This window comes from Sinocyclocheilus rhinocerous, unplaced genomic scaffold, assembly GCF_001515625.1.
Source record: "Sinocyclocheilus rhinocerous isolate Xijiao unplaced genomic scaffold, SAMN03320098_v1.1 scaffold926, whole genome shotgun sequence".
Lineage (NCBI taxonomy): Eukaryota > Metazoa > Chordata > Actinopteri > Cypriniformes > Cyprinidae > Sinocyclocheilus > Sinocyclocheilus rhinocerous.
This window is the reverse complement of record NW_015648536.1, coordinates 465,393-490,131: the sequence shown is the minus strand read 5'-3', so window position 1 is coordinate 490,131 and position 24,739 is coordinate 465,393. Positions and strand designations below refer to the sequence as shown.

At 36.6% G+C, this 24,739-nt stretch overlaps 1 protein-coding gene and 1 pseudogene across 1 annotated transcript in view; one reads left to right on the top strand and one right to left on the bottom strand.

The window, feature by feature from the left end:
• Nucleotides 1-5,192: 5,192 nt before the first annotated feature.
• Nucleotides 5,193-7,633, top strand: LOC107709850 (2-oxoglutarate and iron-dependent oxygenase domain-containing protein 2-like; annotated as a pseudogene).
• Nucleotides 7,634-8,803: 1,170 nt separating this feature from the next.
• Nucleotides 8,804-24,739, bottom strand: part of LOC107709849 (electrogenic sodium bicarbonate cotransporter 4-like) — a 31,311-nt gene continuing 15,375 nt past the window's right edge. Inside the window, exons 9-26 of the mRNA XM_016514496.1 lie at nt 21,758-21,915; nt 21,568-21,655; nt 21,254-21,408; nt 21,049-21,177; nt 19,367-19,541; nt 19,064-19,197; nt 18,572-18,843; nt 16,834-16,868; nt 16,256-16,447; nt 14,832-14,945; nt 14,534-14,695; nt 14,269-14,447; nt 13,713-13,785; nt 12,919-12,987; nt 11,680-11,853; nt 11,204-11,374; nt 10,886-10,941; nt 8,804-9,004 (exon numbers count right to left, since the gene is read on the bottom strand). Coding sequence (XP_016369982.1) covers nt 8,824-9,004; nt 10,886-10,941; nt 11,204-11,374; nt 11,680-11,853; nt 12,919-12,987; nt 13,713-13,785; nt 14,269-14,447; nt 14,534-14,695; nt 14,832-14,945; nt 16,256-16,447; nt 16,834-16,868; nt 18,572-18,843; nt 19,064-19,197; nt 19,367-19,541; nt 21,049-21,177; nt 21,254-21,408; nt 21,568-21,655; nt 21,758-21,915 — 2,517 coding nt within the window. The 3' untranslated portion in view covers nt 8,804-8,823. The remainder of the gene's footprint in view (nt 9,005-10,885; nt 10,942-11,203; nt 11,375-11,679; nt 11,854-12,918; nt 12,988-13,712; nt 13,786-14,268; nt 14,448-14,533; nt 14,696-14,831; nt 14,946-16,255; nt 16,448-16,833; nt 16,869-18,571; nt 18,844-19,063; nt 19,198-19,366; nt 19,542-21,048; nt 21,178-21,253; nt 21,409-21,567; nt 21,656-21,757; nt 21,916-24,739) is intronic.

Sequence of the window (24,739 nt, the reverse complement as noted above, 5' to 3'; positions counted from 1 at the left end):
TGTTTATATTATTTTTTTTATAAAAAATTAACTAAAAAAACACTGTCTGTCCTTATGTTATTAATAAGCACAGTTGAGGCTTTGAATTTCTATTGTACCAGTGCAGTTTAAAGTTAAAAACATTTTTACAGCTTCAATAGGTTGGTGTTATATATATATATATATATATATATACACTGTATATATAGCAGAAATTTAACAAAATTTTTTTAAACATTTTATGAATTATTAAATACGATTTTAAACAAGAACACAGCATTTCAACACTAAACGGTTTATTTCAGACATGTTGCCACTTGGCAGGCTGTCCAAATCATGACACATGTGACAAGGTAAGGTCAGCCTCATTGTGAAATATGCTGCAATCTGTGGTCACGTTCTTGCACCTTTGTTTCAGCCCTCATTATTTCAAAGGCAAACAGGAAGTTGCATGAGATGTCATATTGGCCACAGAATAACTGATTTTAACTGATTAACAAATCTGTTTATTACAAATGAAAACAGTTAATTGTTGGATAGCATTTATCATAATTTAAAACAAAATGGAGCAAAAAGTATTTATGAGATAAAGCCTGAAACTTCATAACTATTTATTGACATATAGAACCTTAACATTTCCTTTCCACACACATGGATGAATACGTGATTAAGTAAACGATGAAGCTAAATTGCTGTTTGCAAATTCAGACTCACTGTCGAAGACAAAAGAAACACTTTGGTGTTATATAATAATGATCTGAAGAAAAAAAAAAACAGGAAAAAAAAACTAACAACTATTTTCTGTGATAATGAACACTGATTATTACAATCTTCATCATTTAAGTTTACACAACATTCTATCAGATAACACTGAAATCTCTGTATGTCAGATGACTCATCTAAAGCAAATACAGATAAAAATGTCTTTTGAGACATGAGTCAACCAAGCAAGACAACTAAATCTTTGGGTGTGTAGTTCAATAAACAAAAAACTAAGACCATCGTCTGTGTCAATGAACGCCTTAAGGTGAAATACCATATTTTAATCTGCTACATTATGCGCTGAAACAGAAAGTAAACATGAGTTCATCTGCTTGACCTGCTCTCTGTGGACCAGTTACTGCAGACGTCAAGTCTTCAAGCTGTAGCCTATGCAAATACACTTTGCGGATAGTGCTTTATGAATAGTAAAATCAAAAAAGATTTTCAGTGCACATCTGTTAGAGGATATTCCAAGCCATTTTTCTTGGCTTCAGGTACATTCTGGACTGTGGTTAGGACTGTCTCTACTGGAAAAGACAGGTAGAGGCTTTCCTTGAGCTTTTTTGCTGAGGGTGTTTCCTCTGTGCTGAACAATGGGTCGGTCACAGTGAGAGTTATGGAAGGCATATTTCTAGCCTTGCGTTTTGCATTTTTCTTTTCTTGTCTGTATGCAACATTCATATTTGTAACTACCTGTATAGACAAAAAGAACATTATCAGAAAAACGGTGTGAAATTACAAGCTTGTCTGCACTAAAAGCAGTGTTTTCAGACATGCTTTTTGAATAAATGCTAGTTGTTATACATGTACCATGACGCAATAATTTAACTGATCAATTAGTAAATAATTTTTAACTAAAAGATTTTAACTAAACAAACAAATGCTCAGACTTTACCATCTGTTTGATGTTATTCTGTTGCTCCTGCAAGGAGGAAAGAAAAGCGTTTGTGTCCTCTTCATTAAGGGCCTCGTCCTCCTGGTCCTGATAGCAACCAAGAGGATCAAACTGTGTTTTTAAAAAAAGAAGAAAAAAAAGAAAGAAATGGATTTTTAATAGTGATTACAATTACTTTTATTTTGTAATTAAATTACGTAATTCCGTTGTAAAAATGTAACTAGTTACTCCCCAACACTGGCTGTGGGTGGGTTCGGCTGACCTTGGTCTGCATGTATATGACCTCCACTCGCTCCTCTTTGTCAGGATGATGGGCACGATATGCGACATATCTCACATAAAAATATGAATACCAAATGTTATATCTAACCTCTTTCTTGATGTTATTCTGTTGCTCCTGCAAGGAGGAAAGAAAAGCGTTTGTGTCCTCTTCATTAAGGGCCGCGACGTCCTGGTCCTGATAGCAACCAAGAGGATCAAACTGTGTTTTTAAAAAAAGAAGAAAAAAAAGAAAGAAATGGATTTTTAATAGCAATTCAGTCAGTGTATCTTCTTTTTACTTTCTGTGTGCTGTGGGTGGGTTCGGCTGACGGTGGTCTGCATGTATATGACCTCCACTCGCTCCTCTTTGTCAGGATGATGGGCACGATATGCGACATATCTCACATAAAAATATGAATACCAAATGTTATATCTAACCTTTTTCTTATTTATTGTGAAAATGATTGTGCAAAATAAACTTAGTGGGGGGAAAATGAATTGACAGTTCTCAAACACAAAGAGCTGACATTGACAGAGACAGAAACTTTTACTATGTTACTATAACACACACTAAATTACAGCACAGCTAAATATGACATTTATTATAATGGGTTTAGGCGAGGATTGTGAAGCTGATTTTAATTAAAAGTTATAATATTTTTTCATGTTCTGTAACAGTTTAGGCCTACTGAATGTTAAAAATAATGGCACAAATTTGACTGTAATGTTGAATGGCTGTATTTACTAATTTTATTCCCAGAGACCGCAGTATCAGTATTTGTATTAATGATACTTGCCTTCATTCACGTATTGCCTTCATTCAAATATACCATCTTCATTTAAAGTAGTGCTCACCTTAGAGCCAAATGATGTAATGTGTGGAGTTATGTTTAGCAATAGGGTAGTAAGGTTAGGGTGGGGTTGGAGTGTCTACCTCCAACCATTATGTCTAAGCTGGACATCAAACTCCACCTATTGGCTCTCCTTTGTTTTGTTTCCACATTAATTTAAAGATACAGTGTGAAAATATATTTATGATTACAAATTCTAACATTAGGTACAATTAATCATGATTAACTACAGAAAAATGTGTGATTCATTTTTTGGACCACTAAATCACACTACTTATTACATAAAATCATTAATTCATGTCACAAAACTATCATATCCTATTAGTTAATTATCTTACCTCACTAGATAGGCTGGCTTTTCTGTTGAATATTAAAAAGTGTGGTGTAAATTTTGTCGTAGGGTTGACCGATGTCCTAAAGGTGGCCAAAACTGGATCGAGAAAATCATCCCACTCCACCTGTTTCTCCACCACCATCTGTTTTATGGCATCTCTCAGCAGATTACTGCTGCGATCATACAGTGCATTCCGCTGCGGCTGGTCTACTGACAACACTCTTTGCGCTATGTTCCACCGGTCACACAGGTGCTTTGTAACCTAAAATAATCAATAACAATGCTATTAAAATACAATTAATCACCCACCTGTTTTGCATAAAAGGTTGGTATTTTGACAAAAAAAAAGTTTTACCTCCTCACAGAAGTCAGCACTTTGAGAGCAAAATATTGTCTTTGCAGGACCAAATCTGGGGGGGGGGCACATTTTAGCAAATAAGCATATTTATTCTTTATTAATGGGGCAATATTATCTCACCTGCAAGTAGATGAGGAAATGCATCGCGCAACACAAAGACCATCTTTCTTTTGTACAGGAAAGGCCTCTACCCATTTACTGTAGTAATCTGTAATAACAACAACGTGTGTATTCCCTCTATGTGCAGTGCCTGGGAATGGACCTGTTTTCGAATAACACAAGTGAAGACATTTGGTTACGCCTTAGAAATGTGTCCTGCTAACAAATTAGACTTCTTAAAAGTCCCTTACAAACTTTTACCAATTATTTCAACCGCCAAAATGTCCCATGGACCATCCACCTTGATGGGTCGTACCGTTCTAGCCAGGTTTTTATTCCTCTCTGCGTGTTGACACGTTTCGCACACTTTAATCTGAAATAGATGATACAGTGATTTGTAGATGAAGGTATGAATAAAAACATGACGGTACCGAACATATCCATTCCTAAAAGGGTCAGATTAATGACATCCACTGCATACCCAATCCACAACATCCTTGACAATGCCAAGCCAGTAGTATTTACTCTGAATCCTGTGAACTGTCTTCTTCTGTCCCAGGTGATGTCCAATGTCATTAAAGTGACACTCTAGGAATATCTGTCTCTTCCGCTCTGCCTCAATCACTACTTCTCGCTTTTCTTCTTTCTTTGGTCCCACATAATACAATCGACCATCTGTAGATAGAGAAAGATTAGAGATAACAAAACAAAAAAAAGGAAAAATTACTCAGTAAGATTAGCTAACCCACTAAATATGTGTAAAAACATTGGTTATGTTGCCTTTAAAAGCTGTTTTACATACTAAAATAGACTGGATTCGAGAAAAAAAGCACCTCAAACATTAGGAGGAGATATAGTTTTTAAAAATCTGAAAATTGTCTAGTGATACTTATAAAGCGCCATACTGACATACATATAGAGAGAGATGGTTTTTATATATAGGTTAGATGTTTTTGGCCTGTCAAAGTTAACATGTTAACTTGAGAAATAATAATAGAAGCCTTCGGTCTTTGTTTTACATGTAGTACTGCAAAACATTGAAAGAATCCAAGATTACTGAAATTTCTTAAAATGATAACTAATGTAACATATACAAGATTTGTTCTCACCGTCAATCATAAATTTCTGAGCATATCTTTTGAGATTTTTCTTGCGAATAGGATTCATGGTTTGAGGATAACAGCCCTCGGCAACAAACGTGTAAATGTCCCCCAGTCTGTTTGAGCTGGAATCCACCACCTCCTCTTCGGCAACGGGCAACGAGTCCACACTCAACATTCTGCTGCGACAATACGGTCCCAGGCTTTAAATACATAACAGAAGGCACAGCTATATAATCATCCAATTTTAAATTTAAAACTACAGGCGCACCAAACACAGGGGACAATTATAGTCCCCTTGAACTTGCACACTCACACACAATAACAGTCGGACGGAAGGAATTAAGTGACGTACCAGGATGTAAACATTACTTCGGTATTTATCGCTCTTTTTAGATAGGAACTCATGCAAGATATGTCTCGAATATTTATACTCATATACATAGAAAAATGTAGCATTATTAAATCTGATCATTTGAATTAGGTATTCATTTTATCGACACTGTTTGTTCCTTTACGGACATATTTCTGGTTGTTCCAAAACATTCATTGAGTGGGCGGAGCTCTGAACAGACTTCAAACTAGTCTAAACGTGTCGAAATATGTTCTCGTCGTGTAAATAGCTGTTACACCAGTATAAATATATCAGTATGTAGATGTTATTATTATAAAATCCATGGAGAAATTTTACACATGCAGTTGTTTTTTCAGAGATAATATTTTTCTTGAAGAATATAAACATCTCAGAGAACCAGTTCAGGAAGAACTATCAAAATGTGAGTAATCTACAGCAACACTTAATGTTAAATACTTCGCCAATTCTTTCTGAACACCTGTGACATTTGCTTAAGATCCTCAGGTCCCTGGGTTGCGTGTCTGAAACTCCGTTCAGAGACGTGCTTGGAAAGGTGAGTGAGCTCTGGAGCAGAAATCACTCCTGTCATAACGATGGAGATCAAGGCTGTAAGAGGGTGGTTATTTATAATTCAGTTGTGTATTCATAGATTCATGCAGAAATCGAAAGACGTCAGAGTCATAAATTGAAATCAGCAGAGAGAGCAGCTACAATTAGGGAGATTTATGCACCTCTACATCAACATGTTTATCATCTGCAGGTACTTATTCAGTAATCCAGGTATTCTATGATTGAAACTCGTTCACTGATATACTACAGTATCACCTATCCTTTGCAAGGAGTCATTCCTGGCCCCAGAGTTTTTACAGTTGGTAAAATACTGTACTTCAAGTGATGCAACCATGGAAGGACTAATGAAACTCATCCAGACAGAGGCAGGTGAGCTGCTTCTTTACTCAGTTTTCAGTTGAAATCTGTTGACTGTCAAATTATGGAAGAAAAGTTTGTGTATTTTGCAGCACCAAGGGTCTTCCGATTCCCAGTGTTCCGAAAGGAATTCTGCAAGGACTTTATAGAAGAGCTGGAGCATTTTGAACAGTCTGATGCTCCGAAGGGCCGGCCAAACACCATGAACAATTATGGAGTACACATTTTTATCATACACACTTAATCCGGTTTGTGTGATTGATATTACCATCAAAAGGCAGACTAATTTGGTTCTTGTTGTTCTTTGTTTAATAATAATTTGACATCTCTCTCAATGAATGCAGATTCTCCTCAGTGAACTGGGCTTTGATGAGAGTTTCTTCACTCCACTGAGGGAGGCCTATCTGCGTCCACTCACGGCTCTGCTCTACAGTGACTGTGGAGGAAGCTGTCTGGACAGTCACAAGGCTTTCGTGGTCAAGTATGATATTCGTGAAGACTTGGACCTTAGCTATCATTACGACAACGCTGAAGTCACTCTCAATGTATCACTGGGGAAAGACTTTACGGAGGGGAACCTGTTCTTTGGAGACATGAGACAGGTGCTGTGAGTTATAATTTATAATAGAGCTTGAAAATGGTGTGATGATTATGAAGACAACTTTTGAGAATTCCCAGACAGTTTTTGGCCTGTCAAACTGATATTAATAACTCTTTATATCTCAATATTCAAGTTTCTCAAGTTTCATCTAACTGTATACAGACACACCTGGTCTGTCAAAATTAACCTGAAAGTTAACCTGAGATACTATTTTTCATATCTCAATCATATCTTATATCTTCAGGTTTCTACATCAAACTGACTATATATTGGGTAGAAAAAATGCTCAATACAACTTAATACAAACTGAATTGTTTCTTTTTGAGTATTTTGTAGATTACATTTTTTTTATAATACATTTTAAATAGATTTTATAATAGATATAGAAATCATTTGCTATGGCTTTATGTGCAGTGAAAATATAAATGTCAGTTATTTACTTTTGGAAACCACATGCATAATATCATACTTAATAATTTTCACACGCAAATTTTAATTATTATTTTAGAAGAGGGGAGTCCTTAATAAAGTGCCTTTGCATCAGAAAGTTTGGAAAACCTGATGTAATGTATTATCTTCTGCTTACAATCAGTCGAATACAATAAAATGAAATAATATCACATTCACCATTCATCTCCCCTAAAAGCACAAGCAAACACTTTCTTCAAGAAGAGATTTTATTTCATGATTATACATCACTTTAGTTTACTTTACAAAGACATTGACAGTTTTGGATAAAACAGTGGGCAGCACAAGCATGCAGCCTAGTAATGCATGTTAAAAGTGTATTTACAGTGTCCTGATCATGTGCGTTTGTTTTAGGTGCCTCTGAGTGAGACGGAGTGTGTGGAAGTGGAGCATCACGTAACTGAAGGTCTGCTACACAGAGGAGCTCTGCCCATCTCCTCAGGCACATGCTGGAACCTGATCATATGGATGCAAGCTTCACGCGAGAGGAACAAACTCTGCCCTATGTGTGGTAAGAGACCCACACTAGTGGAGAGTGACGTATTCAGTGATGGCTTCACTATGGACACTGTCATGTTCTTTAACATGATGTTGTTCAGTCCATATGGGAGCTCATTTATGAGAGTCTAATTCATGGTGCTTTGCTCAGTGAGTCAGCAATCAGGATAAAATGATTTTGGTGCCTTCTTCAAAATCAGTACTAAAGGTATAAGAGTTGATTTATGTTCTTGGGTAATTTTGACTGTAAATGACCTGATTAAATATTTAATTGATTGTAAATGTAGTGGTTTTAAACCTGCTATTGATGTTAGTCAGTGTCTCATCTTAGGATAAACTGGAAAAATACAAGGAATTTGAGATGTACAATAAAATAAAATAAACAAAAATAAGAATAAGAATTCTAAGGGATATGGCTTATATGTACAAAAACATCAATTTCAGTAAATATTTTTAATCTGCCACCTCATTTCCTTTACCAAAATTCAAGTTGCCAGGAAACAGAATTATTGCATCTTAAAAAGTTCTCTTTTTTTCCTCCAGAGGTTAAATCTCATGTCGGCCAATATCCATCATTTGCAACCTTTCCATTTACACATATTCATATACAGAAAAAACTTCTCACGTACACTGAACACAAGTCACACAAGCCTTCTGAAACTTTCAAGAAAACAAAATGTAAGGCCAAAAAATCTTTCATTTGCTTATTTCAAAGCTTGTTTTTTTTGGTTGTTTCTTTTCCACAACTTTGATTTTTGAGTGATTTAGGCAGGAAAAGACAGGGAAAGGAAGGAAAAAGCATGACTGTTTGGAGAAAGGCAACACTACTAGACCCAGAGGTAGCAGTTACAGAGGAAAACAAAATCAGAATTGTTTATCCCTGTCACCATCATATCAAAGGTACTGGAATCTTGAATATAAAGTTGATCTAGGTTTCTAAAATGAAATTGCAAAAGGTTTGCACTGCATAAATATAAACGGATTTTGTCTAAAATATATTCTCATTTGTTGTAAGAAAATAATCTTTCTGCCTTTCCATTATCTATGGTGTTATATTGTTTCCAATTAATAAAATTGACTGCATTTTAAGCTGTTTTGGTTTTTAAAATAAGAAAAAAAATGATGCTTAATGCATCCAGTGCATAAATCATACATTTCGGCTCAATGTTTGCCCTTTTAAATAATTCAACCTCTAACTTCTTATGCCACGTCACAGTTATGTGTACCCATAAAGTGCTGTCTGATCCATAAACTTGTGTATTAGCCACACAGGATCTTCAAACAAGCTGAGACGGAGCATGCAATGTTCCACACTGCACAACTGGAGAACCGACATTATAGCGTCGTTTCGCTGCTCATATCCCTGTGATCTCGGTGTCTGCCTCTAGGGTTAATATCAGTGTCGTCATAGTCCGACTCCATCTCAATCTTCACCTGGGGCACGGGGCAGGACATCCCTCTCGTCATTGGCATCGCCGGGGATGACGGACAGGAGATCTTCAGGTGCAGAGTGATGCTGTGGAATGGCAACTTCCAGTTACAAGAGTGAGGAGGAGAAAGAGGAGAGGACTATGACAGGAAGGAGGAACAGCTGAGGAGCAGTCTGTATTAAGATGTTAGTTGCAGGTGACCGCACAAGTGTTCCAGGGGAAAGATTTGGGATCAGGACACCCAAAGCAGGAAGAAGGCTCAGTATGCTTGTCTAGGTTAAGGAGATAACTAAAGTGTTTAAATGTGATAAAGACTAGGACAGCTATGGTAAACCTTAACAACAAGGTTCAACATTAACATTAGTTAATGCATTAGGAATCATGAAATAATTCTGGTTCTTGGTTAATGTTCATTTCTAGATCAAGACATTTATAATATATATTTTAACATTCCTGTTAAAAAAATAATAAAATATATAAAGTAATACATTAATTTTTTTATTATATATATATATATATATATATATATATATAATACTCATTAAGGCTGAATTTATTTGATCAAAGTACAGTAAAGACTAATATTGTGAAATACCATTACAACTTAAAATAACTATTTTCTATTTCAAATATAATTTATTCCTGTGATGGAAAAGTTGTATTTTCAGCAGCCTTGATCCTTCAGAAATCATATTAGCTTATTTATTTAAATATTAAACTGTTTTGTGGAAACCGTGATACATTTTTCAAGATTCTTTGATAAGAAGAAAGTTCAAGAACAGCATTTTACAATTATTTTTGTTTTAAATGTATTTTTGTGTTTTGTAACAATGTGAAAGTCTTTACTTACCGTTAAATCTTAAGTATGACATCTTACTAACCCCATATTAACCCTATATATTTATATGAAAATAATATATAGTAATAGTATTATTATAAAGCATCATGATCGTTAACAATAGCTGTAATACCTTATATGATAATAATCCAAATGATGTCTAATGCAATTACTAATGTTAACAAATTGAACCTTTGTTAAAGTGAACACTTCATCCAAACCATGCCCCCTGAACAGCAATGCAGACATAAAACCCAGCAGATTTTACATAATTTCTACATCAGAATGATACAGAGGCACACATTTGGATAAGTATGGGTTATGAATATAGTTTGAGAGGAACCAGGCTGGGGAAAAAACCCCTAGAAAATCTAGTACAAGCACAGTTATTCTGTATAAGCACTCTTATTGGAACCACAATTATACAGCGAAAGAAACAACCAAAATTCCTTAAAAGAACTAAAATACATTGTTACATTATGCACTTTATAGCTACTAAAAATATATTCTAGAAAGCTTGAAAAAAAAGTAATTCAAATATAAACTTTTTTCACTGGCATCTTTCCCAGTATTTATATAAACAGAAACTGTACCCACATCTAATTGGAAGTTCAATAATTATTATTTATGTGTGCCGTTTCTTTAGGTGTGAAAATGTAAGCAAAAGAAATAATTCATATGCATAACACAATAAAATACACATTTTCTATAAAAGCATGCAGAGTAAAATACTGGTGGTTGCATGAAAACAATTCTATCTGCATTGCTTCAAAGCGCATGGCAAGGGCAATGAGAATATAGCAAAAAACTATATGCAAGGTCTTGCATGACCTTATTTATTGGTCTTAGCATTTATATATTTAATATTCTGAGCTGCCTCTCAACTATGTCATCTATTTCTACTGTATGTACGTATGAATGCAATCTTTAGTATTAAAATTAAATGTAGTGGAGGTGCGTATTTTAGAGGAAATGTGCTCACATTTAAAAAAATAAAAAAATAAAAAACAAATAAAGTCGGTATCAGTAGTAGTAACTGCCTGGTTGGCCTCGTGCTGCCCACTCTGAGTTGGAGTCTGGTGCCTGTAAGAAGTCACGGTAGGGAACGTGTAGTTTGAGCACACAGTACCTGCGAGCCAAGTCCGAATCACTGGGGGAGCAGTTTGTATTGGGTTTATACTTGTCCTGTCGGCCAAAGAACGGATGAAGATTAGTATATGCTTATGTAGAATGCGTCATGTTTGTCTTTGAGGCTTTATTAGTATAAGCATGAGGCTCTTCTCCACCAGAAGGTGGCACCAGTGAAACACAATACAACAGTGGATGTCAAAAATTATTTAAATAGATCATTTTTATGTGACTTAAGTCAAGTCAAATAAAACTTCTCTCATTTCAACCCCAGCAGCCTGCGTCTTTCCTTGAGTAGTCGGACTACTAAAACACTTACGTCTTCACTGTCATCCCCTCCTTTGCCTTTCTTTTTGTCCTTCTTGGTGGTGTTCTTTTCATCCTCTTTTTTCTTCTTTTCCTTCTCAGGCAGGATATCATCCAGCCATGCCAGATCGTGTTGAGAGAAGACCATGTCCAACATCTTTCGTATCACCATAAGACCAAGAATCTGAGGAATCGAGGGGGGAAAAAACTTTTTTGTATGCTTAACACATTCTTAATATTTATTATTCTTAAGAACCTTGAGAAGTCAATTATATACTAAATTACAGACCACTGGAAATGCATTTGAATTCAACAAGATGGCCTCTTCAAAGCATGATTTAACTACAAATTACAATCATGCAAAGTACTGAAGAACACTGATCCCTTACTGAATAGATTATATTCAGAAAGCGTTATGGAAACTGATTTGTGGTTTTGACTCATGATAAACATTGATGTTTTTGTGTGCAATATAAAATGTTATCATACCATGACCGGGAAGATGATTGCAAGGAATGTGGATTTGAGGATCCAGAGAACAGCTAAGCACACAATCTGCACCAGTGTGAACAGGTGGACTCTTCTCAGCGGTACGTGACGCAGGTATGAAAAATCTGGCTGGTGTTTTGCTGGCATCATAATCAGTTTGATCCTGTCCCAGAACTATAAAAGACAGGATGTTTGATTAGATACGTAGTGGACAAAAATGAAAAATCTGTCATTATTTACTCTCACGTCATTTCAAACCCAAATGGCTCTTTCCATCTAATAAAAGTGAATGAGGACCAGGCCTGTCCATCACCAAAAGGACATATCAGACCTTTTTGATGATTAAGCTGATTCATTTTACAAAGTGATTCAGTTGTAATGATTTGAATAAATTGATTCGCTTTACAAAATGGTTCAATCTGAATGATTTGTTCACAAATCGGATTGATCTGGTTCTTGACTGACTCAGTGATCTGATTTGGTTGCAGTTTGTTTGAAGGGAAGATTATCAGTGAATAACAATGTACATTTTGATCTTTTCCTCAAAAACTATCAGATGGCTTTAGAAGACATGAAATGTAGCACAAGAGTCATATGGACAACTTTTATGATGCTATCATGCAAGAAATGACTTAAATATTATTGACTTTTTCTAACTTCCTTATTAGTTCATGCTTCACAAATAGAAAAGGGCACATTGCTATTTAGAGTCAATCTCAGCTTTTAAGCATTTAGCCTCAAAGCAGCGTGAACCTAAATACATTTGTATTAATTCAGTGTATTGTAAAGGTCTCTGCTTGAGGTCCATCATTTTGCCTTTGTCCTCTAACTGACATTAAACTAGACTACTAGAGCACAGCAAAGCAGCACCTGGCCACTGCCAAGCTACACAAGAGGGTGGATTCTCACTGCAGTCTGACAGCCTCATCAAAATGCAGCTCAAAATTGCCTCGGTAAACCCAGCCAGCCTGTAAATATTCATTCCCACAACACCACGCTCTTCTATCCCTGCAGTGAGAGAAATCACTCATTTCTAATCGCTAAATGCAGTTGTAGCGTGCATGCAAATGAGTTTTACATTCTCACGCAAACTGCAGGTTGTGATGTTTTCCCTGTATAGCTTGAAAGTTTGGTATGACATTAAAACATAGGAATTTCAAAAACAATAAATGTACATTGGCTGTCAGAGCTGTTCCAATCAGTTTGGTTGGGAAAAGTTTAGATCCCTAAGGCACTTACTTGGATGCCACCAAGAGAAGCAACACCCATATAGAGGAAGACCCCGTACAAGACCGGCATAGGAATGAACTATAAACAGAAAAAAAAAAACATATACTTCAGCTGCCAAGGCAGTATAAGGATGCTCAGTATTCAGTATAAGGATGAACTTTATTCAGTATAAGGATGCATTAAACTGACAAGTGATGGACATTTATTATGTCACAAAGGAAATGTCACAATTTTTTTCTATTATAAGAATTTTATTCTTTTCTATTAGAAGAATCCTGGGGAAAAAATGTATCACAATTTCCACAAAAATATTTTTTAAAACTGTGACAATAAATGTTTCTTGAGCACCGGATCAGCCTATTAGAATGATTTCTGAAGGATCATGTGACACTCAAGACTGGAGTAATAATGCTGAAAACTGGAATAAATTTGAAAATATATTCAATTATATATTCAGTTATTTTAATTTACTGGGAATCGAACCTGCAACCTTCAGGTTACAAGTCTGGCTCTAACCATTAGGCCATGACCGTCATAATATTTCACAATATTACTGTTTTTACTGTATTTTCAAATAAAGACACCTTCTTGCACAAACATTAGAAAATCATACTGACCCCAAATTTCAAACGGCAGTGTACATAACATTTATTTGCTCTTTACCCATTTGAAATAGTACAGCTATTGTGGAGTAGATCACACAGACATCATCACAGAACATTTTTATGATAATAACTGCTAATCTACCCTTCATACAAGGTCAGAGTCAGTATTAATTTTCTCTGTCATTTCAACAAGCTCACCTGCAAGATGGGGGCCAAGAAGATAGACACTCCTGTCAGCACAAAGACCAGGATTCCTGTCAGTCTTTGTTCTCTGTAATTGGAAGAGAAGCAATAAGAGTGAGAGAAAAGAGACAATAAAAACTTACTATGAGTGGAGAACTCGGATATGTACTGCACAGCCATTGTTTTATTGCATTTATTTGTTTAACTATACTGAACAATACCAAAGTGGCAACTTATGATCATATACTTTTACTTGATGTACTTTTTTTAAAAACATAATACTGATAGCAAAGTGCCTGATTCACACCAAACACAGTACATACATGCATTTGTTTCAGCGTTTTCAACTGTATCCATATGATTTATAGCTACAGTTTGAGGAATGTGGTCCGCCTCCTCATGTAAAAGATTTTATGACAATCAAGTCTGTAATATGTCTTAATAGCCCACTCTCAATAACCATTTTATAATATATGGCTGTTATTAAAGGAAAGACTTTTGTCTCTGTACCGAGCCAGTCAGTAATGATGGCAGCGAGAGACCACAAAGAAGTTGTCTATGTCTGTCTCACCTCACACCTAGAAACTGCGGCTGTTCCCCAGGAGCACTAGACTCACTCTCCATCTTCAGTGAGTCGATGTGAGCGATGGAAATGACAGTGGCTGCCACATACCACGGCAGGCCCATAAAAGAGCAGGCTACCATCAGAACGCCCACCCACAATAGATCCAGGTGATACCCACAACCTTTCTGTAGCAAACAGAGCGAGAGTGTGAGGAAGTCAATGGAAATGAAAAGAACAGGGGTGATGAAGGATCTGCTCACTGCATGGATACCTTTAACTTATTTTCCTTGCGGTTGACGATGACTGCACTGATCTGCTGATCCATGAAGATGAGGATGGTGACAAGGAGCGCGGGGACGGAGCTTGCCACGTAAACCCACCACGGATTCTTTCCGAATGGCATCACAAACCAACCCCTGCCGGCACGTGTAGGCTACGTGATTTGAAAAGGAAAAAAAACAAAACAACACTGAGACAAACTAAAGAAGCTTCTTTATTGAAAAGTCACAAAAAAAAATCAAGATTTTATTTCCAGTTTTATTCTCCAGTTGAACTTCATTTACGCTTACCTTGAAATCTGTAGGCACAATGAGTTTGGGTGTTTGCAAACCTATTAGCATGTCCAGCCCCACAAACGTCATGATGGACATGAAGATGGAGAAGTCACTAATCAACTTCCTTAGCTAGATAGAAAAAATATATAAATATAGAAAAAGAATGAATAAAACATGTAGCTGCAGCTTCAGAAATAGAGCACAATGTCATTGAAGAACTACATATAATATACTGGGCTGCAAACTTGCCACCTTTTGTCAAATTATGACAGTTTTGAATGCAGAAATAAATGTCAAAACAAGATAACTGGAAAGTTTTTATTTACATATTTGTTTATTCTTGGCAGCCACATAATCAGGGACTGAGCATCTGACACAAGTGACGCAATTTCTGGGAGACTACAGAGAATAACCTCACAAAATTCACTTTCAAACAAAGAAAAAATTGATTTTATACAGTATGTAAGACACCATATACGTGCAATACAGTATCTATGAGGAACAGTCAGTGTTAATACGGTATGATCTTGCTTTATTTTATAATATTTTGTTATTTTGCTTTATTTTGTAATAATTACTACAAAGTTTTGAGAGAGCCAACCAAATATGTCAAGCGACCTGTTAGAGAACATAAAATATGAAATAGTCATCTTGTATTCAGTTTTTTTATAAGAAGTCTCTTATGCTCACCAAGGATGCATTTTTTTATATGATTGAAAATATAGTAAACAAATATATAGCTCTTTGTACAATATAGATTGTTTCAAAGCAGTTTTACAGGAATACAAAGATGCAAAAAAAAAACCTCTTGCAAAAAACCAAACTCTTTAAAAAACAGATTTTCACACTTGCACTTTTGTCTTTCACTTCGACCTTGTTATTATCTTGGACATGTCCTTTCCTCTTCAAGGTTGTTGTTGTTTTTTAATAACATTGCAATTTAAGATAAGATAGTTTTCTATTTTAATATATTTTAAAATGTAATTTATTCCTGTGGTTGCAAAGTTGCCATTACTCCAGTCTTCTGTGTCAAATGATTCAACAATTTAGGAACTTTTCTCTAAAAATGTGTCATATATCAAAAAGTGTACAGCATAAATATATGCTTTAAATAAATATTAATATAAAGTGTTTCACATGCATGATTACAGACCTTTCATGAGTCTCCAGGTATAAAGCTCTTTTGATTACTCTTAACACTATCAAAGATCCTACTGATCAGCTACTAGGATCATGCAGAATAAAGAATAGAGATAACTTTTATCCTAAACTAGCTACGGTCAGTCTCAAGGATTTTGGCATAACAGAGAAAAAGAGGAAAGGACATGTCCAAGATACTAACAAGGCCGAAGTGAAAGACAGAAAAGTGCAAGTGTGAAACTGTGTTTCTGCAAGAGTTTAGTAAGAAAGAGTAAAAAAAGAAACTTCCCTGGTCTTACCTTTGTGGGAAAGTAGCGACTGAATTTGAACTTCTTCAGAGTGACAGTCATAGTGTAGGTCCCGAAGAACAAAATGAAGGACATGAGAGCAAGATCTGGAACATACTTGCAGGATTTTCCCAGCAGTGAGCCTCCGTACTTCACACACTCCTTCTTACTCAGCTGAGTCCAGTCCAGAGCTGTTACATTCAACTGAGAAGATGGGACAAACACAGAGAAAAAGGTAGAAGTCAGGGATAGGAGGGAGGAATGCAGACAGGCAAAGGATGGAAGGGTTGTGTGGTGGATAAATGGCAAAAAAGAGAGAGAAAAAGAGAATAAAACAGGATAGGGCCAAAAAAATATACTGCACTACAGCAGACCAAAATCAGTAAGAAAGGATCCATGTGAAAAAAATTAATTGTATTTACATCAGATTGATATTTCCTTCATAATGATATAATACAAAAACACAAAGTATCATTGTGGGTTATTAAATCAGTGATAGTTAGTGCAAATACAGTGGATTCAAAAGCTGTTATCTAATCTGAGCTCATGCTAACACAGATGTGAGTGAGGCGAAGACATGAGGCACTTACACCAAAGAGAGCAGAGGAATTATCTGGCACTGGGACTACAACATCGAAGATCATTGGTGCCACTGAACAAACAGAGAGAGGGAGAATCAGAGAGGAAAATGAGCAGAACAAATGGAAATCTGAATAATACTGTGTTAGAAGGATTTAGCCAGGATCAAAGCCAGCTTTGGCAACAGAAAATGACTGCAGGTGTAGTAGCTCCACTGAAATGTTCATTTGGTTTTTGAAACGATCCTGCATGCCTAAACTACTTTCAAAAGACCTCATTGCTAGTTTACATTCACAGCTGCAAGCCATATAACTAAGTACGCAAAAAAGCACAAAAAAAAACATGCCATTTGTCTGGTTTAAACTCATGCTTATTGAAAAGTACTCACATCGATCGAAGGCCACGTTTGGGGTTTGCAGCAAAAACAAACATAACACAAATAAGTTACAGTAATCACATGCACTCAGCCAGTTCCCTTCAAACACCCAAAGGAACTTGGTTTAATCAAGAAATTACTAATGGGCATGTTAATTTATGCATACTGACAGTGCAGTGACTCCAAAGTGAAATGTATTCTGTGACACTGTACAATAAGCTCTGATTCATTAGCATAAGTTAATAGATAAAAACTGATGATGATGAAATAATAATGACACATTCATCTACAGCATATTAATCTAGATTCATGTTTATTTTACAGTATTTACACTAAAGTTTGTGGGTTGGTCATTTTTTAAGTAATTTCTTATGCTCACCAAGGCTGCATTTATTTGCTCCAAAATACAGAAAAACTGTAAAATGGTGAAATATTACAATTTGAAATATAGAATAATTTTAAATGAGAAAACTAAACACAACCTAAACAAAAGCTTACTGTATTCCTCAACTGTCCAACTGTAAGTCGCTTTGGATAAAAGCGTCTGCCGAATGAATAAATGTAAAAAGTACAAAGTGGATTAACATTAGTTAATCGTAAGTATTAATAACATACAGACAAATATTAGTTTGAACAAAAGCATATCTATAAATCAACAGAGATTGATACTAGATTAATAAATGATAGAAAACTAACTAATTAACAAACTAATTGCACCTCATTGTAGTGTGTTACCATTTATTCTTAGTATGTAAATCCTGACACACTAAATTAATGCAAATTTGCTCTACATCTAATTGACCCTTTGCAAAGACCTGCCCACCTTAGTTACTGTTGCTACATCTGAAAAGGCATGGCGCTCTCACACCACGCATGTTCTCACGCAGTAAAAAATAAATTTCGACGCATAGAGGAAACTGACAATGCGCCGACAGACAAGACAGAGCAGGTTACTTTTGGTATGAAGTCTCAACTTTCAAATGTTGTCATTTTTTTAAGAAATTTAAACAATAAATACCGTTTTGTGGCTCTTTAATGTGTCATGACAGATCGCTGTAGCGCCTCAGTTCAAGCGGAACATGAACCGATCATCTCTTTCTCTTTATTAGTTATAGCCCGATATAATCATGAATGAACATCAGAAGGTATCTTGTTTCAAATGTGGAAAGATGTCAATACACACTATTTTTCAAGTTCAAATCCACAGACGTTAATCTACTCTCCAGTCTGGTTTGTATGTCGGACAAAAATTGCAGATTCATCGTTATGATTGGTCAGATCGCCTGTCAATCATACTCCCCGCAAAGGGTCAATTACTTCTCCACCATTTCAGACTGATGTGCCGACATGCTCTACGCCAAGAATGGACTTACTCGGGTCTGGCGCCAAACACTCGCACTTGTAGGCCGTAACGTAATCTGATTTGAAGTCGATATTGATGGGATAGTATTTGAAGGCTCCCACCATCTTCTTGATGGCATCAGAGATGAAGATGAAGGAGATGAGGCTAGAGAAGCCTTCCTCGGTGAAGCGCGTCATGTACTTTATGATGTAGCTGGCGTCCGTTGCGACCAGGAAAATGCACTGTACGCAGGAGTGCATTCCGATCCACAGTCGAAGCTCCATGTAATCAATCCCATTATTTCTGAGGAAAAGAAAGTTTAAAGAAACAATAAAGAGAGAGAAATACAAGAGCAGGGGACACACTAGAGAGCAAGAGAGAAGTCGCTTATTTGCATCAGTGAAGAGTGATGATTTACGAGGGTCTTTTAAGGGTTGATGAAAGTGAGCAATCAAGGCTGTACTGAATTGTCCTCAATAATAGACTGTGACTTATGTTGGATTGGTGCAGATGGCTCTCTCACTTGCTGAATTCATAAAGCAGTTTCTCAAAGATGAGGATGGGGCCCGTTGAGCTGAGAATAATAAGGGGTTGACCGCTAAACAAGCAGAATACCGTTCCTGCTAGAGCGGTGCCCAAAAAACTCTCCATCACACCCTGACAGAGAGTTAAACAGGGAGAGAGACAAGGAAACAAGGTGAGAAAGAGAGGGACAAAAAAGAAGACAGCTATAGATGAAGCTAGGTCACAAGCGTGCTTGTAAAATGCTCCAGAAAAGAAGATGACATGCAACTTTAAACAAACTGTCATGTTCTGTGAGCTGTACCTGGTAATTGTCTGTGGCATCCCCTAGAAGGCCCCCAAAGGTGATTGCATTGGTTATGCAGCCCAGGTAGATGAAGAGCACTGCAGAGATGGACTGAATGTGGAAGCCTTCATAAAAGTCGCTCGGGTACCAGGGGAGCTTCCTCTTGATGTCAAGTATGAGGCCGCCACAGAACCTGTCCCGTAAACACAGATGTTTAATCCATTATTCAACAGGGACCTGTCCTCTTTAGCTTGTATTAGACAGGCAGACAAAGGTGAGCGGTATCTTTATTATTAGCAAAGAGTACTGGCACCCATTTTCTATCTCTGAGTCCTCACAACCCCTCGAGCGCAAGTGCCAAAAAGCACATTACATTTTCCTTTTTTGACATATTGATCAAGATATGAACTCTCATGAACCACAGAGCTCAGAGGTATCTTTCAATTATTTGCAAAGACAGATAAGACAGATATAACTCAAGCTATACCTAAAAGTTAAATGTTTTTTTTTCAAATTTACAACTGAATTGTTTTAGAGATCATTCTGCAAGGTCAAAGTACAAGAACAGCAGGTCCTAAAGATCAGCAGTGTTGGGGAGTAACTAGTCACATGTAACGGAATTAAGTAATTTAATGACAAAATATAAATGTAACTGTAATCTATTAAAAAATTTAATTACAGTTACTTATGAAAATGTTAAGGATTACAAAGGGGGTTACATCTGATTTTTTTCACACACATACACCCACATACAGATTTAATTGATGTCTTTCATAAATTGCATTGACTGCTCTAAAGTATGAGACACCAATTTATGTTTCAGGAGTTTAGGACACAGAATAGGACACATGCTTATTTGATAACTGTTTTATTTCCTAGTTGGGTTTATGCTTTGTTTTCTAACTGTTTTTTTTTTTCAAGGCATTGTTAGATGACTGTTTCCTGTCACAGCTATGCAAAGATTTGATTTCAAAAACAGTATCATAGCTATTAAACTATACTTGTTATGATTGTAAATCTGTATTTAACCTCAGAATGATCTCAAAGTAAAAAGAGGCGCTACAGTCTAATTTTGTGGTGGCTGTGCTTTAAAATTAAATGATTATAACCTTAATTCAAATGATGAAGGCTTTTAAAAGTCTGACAGACAGTAATCAGCTTACTACTGTAAGCTTAACCCTGCCTGTTTAAATGTTTGAAAATGATTAACAGTCGAAAACACTAGACATTTAGAAAAGTAAAAAAGTAATCAAATCTAATCAGTTACATTACTTTAATGAAGTAATTGAAATAGTTACACTACTTCTTACATTTTAAATAGGGTAACTTGTAATCTGTAACCTATTACATTTCCAAAGTAACCTTCCCAACACTGAAGATCAGCAGGTGAATGCTCATTCTTGTTCAGAAATTGTGGATATCATTTAAAAATAAATTTAATTTCAATAAAACTCATGAATTTAAATAGAATTTTGAATTGAGGTGGCAAACAGAATGCAGAATTGCAATTCAAATTTGAATGTAAATAAGCAGATTTACAATTAATTAACTTTCATCTAGAATAGTAAAGTTTGCTAAGTAAACTTGAAATTTTTGAAAAATGTTAAAAAATCATTGAAGCTTAAAAGTTTGTAGGCCTTATTTAATGTTAGGTATAGAACGATGGATGAATGGATGGATGGATGGATGGATAGACCCACCTCCCCGTATATGCCAACTCTTCGCCAAGCTCGTGTGGAGCAGGCATAACCTCATCCTCGCTAACAGGCCCTCTGCCACCTGCTGTCCCATTCATCTGACCCAGCTCATTGAGGGAAAACACAGACTTCCTTCTCATAGAAACAAAGATGAATGTTAAGGTATATGGGTAGAACAAAGAATGAGCACAAGAAGAATAAGCGTTACCTATTGTCTGCTGAGGGAATTTTTTTGGGGGGTTCTATGCGAATTTTGGGGTCCCATTCTCCAGGTGGAAGCACAATCACCTCATCCAGAAACTCATCAATGCCAGCAATCAGATCCTCTCGGTCTCTGGCTTTATATGCTACATCACTGAAGAGCTGTGGATAAAATCAATCAATCTTTGGTCGATTTAAAGGTCAAAGTTTATCTTCTTTCCCAAGTTTATTTGGAAGAATCGCACATTAAGGATGGTAAGAATTTACTCTAGACTGTATGAAAAATATTAATCGCATAACAAACAAAACAATCAAACTTACATCATCCACCATGAGGGTGGCAATGGCCCGTCCAATCTCATTGTAAGATTTGGCTTTGCCAAGAGGCCCAAGTAGCACAAACAAGAATCTGTCCATTTAGAGAAAATACATTCAAAACTTACTTTTAGTAAATTCAACATTTTCATCATCTTTCTGCAGACATATTGTTTTTAATGTGCTAAACTGTTACCTGGTGGGCACCGGGACTTCTGTCAGACCTCCAAGAGTGGTGGCCTGAGACAGCCGAACGAAGGCAACAAAGGGTTTTTCTAAGAAGTCCACTTCTCCCACCAGAACATTTGATGCCTCTGCATCTCTGGGGATTTTTTTCATGAACTTGTTCTTCAGCTGAAATCAAAGTGAACAAAGAAAAACATAAAACAAAATGATTTAGTTGGTACAGTAGGACCCTTATGTTGTCTTTTAACCCTTCTCTTCCATTACAGTATCCTTGTGTTGTCATTTAACCCTTCTGTTCTATCACCGGAACCTGTTGCCTTTAACCCTACTGTTCCATCACAGAACCCTCATGTTGTCATTTAACCCTTCTCTTCCATTACAGAACCCTTGCATTTAACCCTTCTGTTCCATTGTAGAGAGACTTTATGTTGTCATTTAACCCATTGTTCTATCACAGGACTCTTAATCCTTCTGTTCTATCACAGGTCATTTATGATGTAATTTAACCCTTCTGTTCCATCACAGTATTCTTATTTTGTCATTTAACCCTTCAGTTCCATCACTGGACTCTTATGTTACCTTTAACCATACTATTCCATCACAGAACCCTCATGTTGTCATGTAACCCTTCTGTTCTATCATAGAATGCTTATACTATCATTTAACCCTTTTGTTCCATCATAGAGATGGCGGATAAAAAACAAAAGAGGAAAACGTCTGCGGAACAAAAGAAGGCTTAAGGCAATAAGGCAAGAAGTAGGACCCGTGTAAATATCGGCTGGAGAGAACTCAAGGAGCGGAAGGCCTGCGATCGGACGCCGAGGTTGCTTTGTTTCTTCTCGATAGGTGAGTAACACCGTGTTTGCGCCGCAACAGCTAAAGTCTGTCTAGTACACTGGACGCGACAAATTGACCGTTGAAAATCATTTTAAATTTGTGTCAATATGCCATAAATAGAACACAGTTTTCAGTCTGGGATTTGTCGTGTCGTGCTGCGCCGCATCCAGTGTAGACCATAGATATGTATATAGGCTATATCTATGGTGTAGACAGCATCACTGATTATAATGAGTTCCATAGTATTTTGTCGCGCCACACCACTCGCGTCCGGTGTAGACACGGTGTAACATTGGTTTTGCTTTGTTTCACAGAACTAATCGTTGCCTGGGTTGCGTACGTATGTGTGGGGCGGAGCTATCAAAATAGGGGCGAGACCCTTTTGGGGTAGGGGCGTGTTTGTTTTGCTGATTTCAAATGTCAACATTGGCTACCAGAAATAGCTTACCCCACCTTTAAGCTCTATTACTAAAACGTCTGCAGCCTTTATCACTTTGAAGACAGAACAATTCTATCTGAAGCCCTTGAATAAGTAGCAGTCTGGATTAATCTGTCTGCTTTCCTCCTGTCTCTCTCTCTGGTAAAGCAAGTCCCCCGGTGTTACAATGTTCATGTAGAAGGATTTTGTCTCATCTTCACGTTGTATGTCAGACATGCGCAAGAATAGAGTTCAGAAAGGCTACGCTGGTTTATCTGGTAGACGAAGCTCAATGTGTTCCTACTTTGGCCTATTCCAAAAACCTTTGGATAACAGTTTGGAGTTCCTCCAAGCAATGCTTTACATTTTCCTGTCTCTATAAACAACTTGAAATAGTTTTGGAAGCACACCTTTTCAGGGTGTGAAGTTAAGGTTTTCCTATTTCTATAATAAGGCTTGGTTTTAAATGGGAAAGTCTAGATATAAATGTTCAGTTATTTTTTTAAAGATATCTATCATTCGAAAGTTTTGTTTGTGTGTGTTTGAAGGAAACCACTTATGCTTACCAAGGCTACATTAATTTGATCAAAAATACAGTAAAAACAGTACTAATGTCCAATAACATTACAATAAAAAAAAAAAGAAAAAGTGCTGTTTGATATCTAATTGTAAATTAACTGTAAAAACTGTGTGTGTTTAGGATTCTCTGTCTAGTCTTAGGGTCAAAATCATGTTGTTTTAGTCCAGCTAATGGGAGCTTTTTGCTCATGAAAACTTGCTGTTATAATATATCTAAGTGAACGAAAGCAGGACAGTTATAAATGAGTGTTGTGACAGATGGCTATAGGGTCATTCCGTGTCAAATCAACCAAATTTCAGAAACTTCCTCGGCTCAGGCATTAAAATATCTTTAATACTTCTTGATATTACATTGGGGTACATTTTTACCCCCTTGTAATCTGGCTCTGAATCTCAGGTGAAAATTGCCATTTTGAGCCCCCTCTACAAAATAGTGGATTACTCAGTAAATATTCATCCATGACATTTAATATTTTGGCTTTCATCACTATGCATGTCAATATTTCTTCAGAAAAAATATAGCAAAATCAAAAATTTGAGCCAGGGACCTCTGGTTGAGTTGACACGGAATGACCCTATAGCCTTGTACATTGTGCACCCATAGACCAAACTGAGACAATGACACCATTTTCCAGAGGGATCAGGCCACAGCTCCCGGTTATCCCTCTGCATGTGAGAGCCTAGCACGAGGACCACACAGTCAGATGGCACGTTTCCCCAATGGCAGATCAATACTGACCCAGACACCAGGCCACGGCAAAGCATGGCTCATCAGATCAGCAGAGCCACACATAATCACAGTGACCTATTCATATGAACATACTAGCATATACAGTCATGGCCAAAAGTTTTGGCAGTGACATAAATTGTGTGTTTTGCAAAGTTTGCTGCTTAAGCTGTTGTGGTGTTCATTCACATTGTTTCTAGATCATTGTGTTGATCAGATGCATTTTAAATAATTGCTAAAAGCTTCATTGGCCAAAAAATGAACTTTTCACAAAAAAAAACTAATTTCACTGTTTTTTGATCCTGACACAAAATGACACGGCCTGGTGTCAAGAAGGGCAGCAAAAAGCCACTTCTGTCCAAGAAAAGCATCAAAGACAGACTGAAATTCTGCAGGAAGTACAAGGATTGGACAGCAGAAGACTGGTGCAA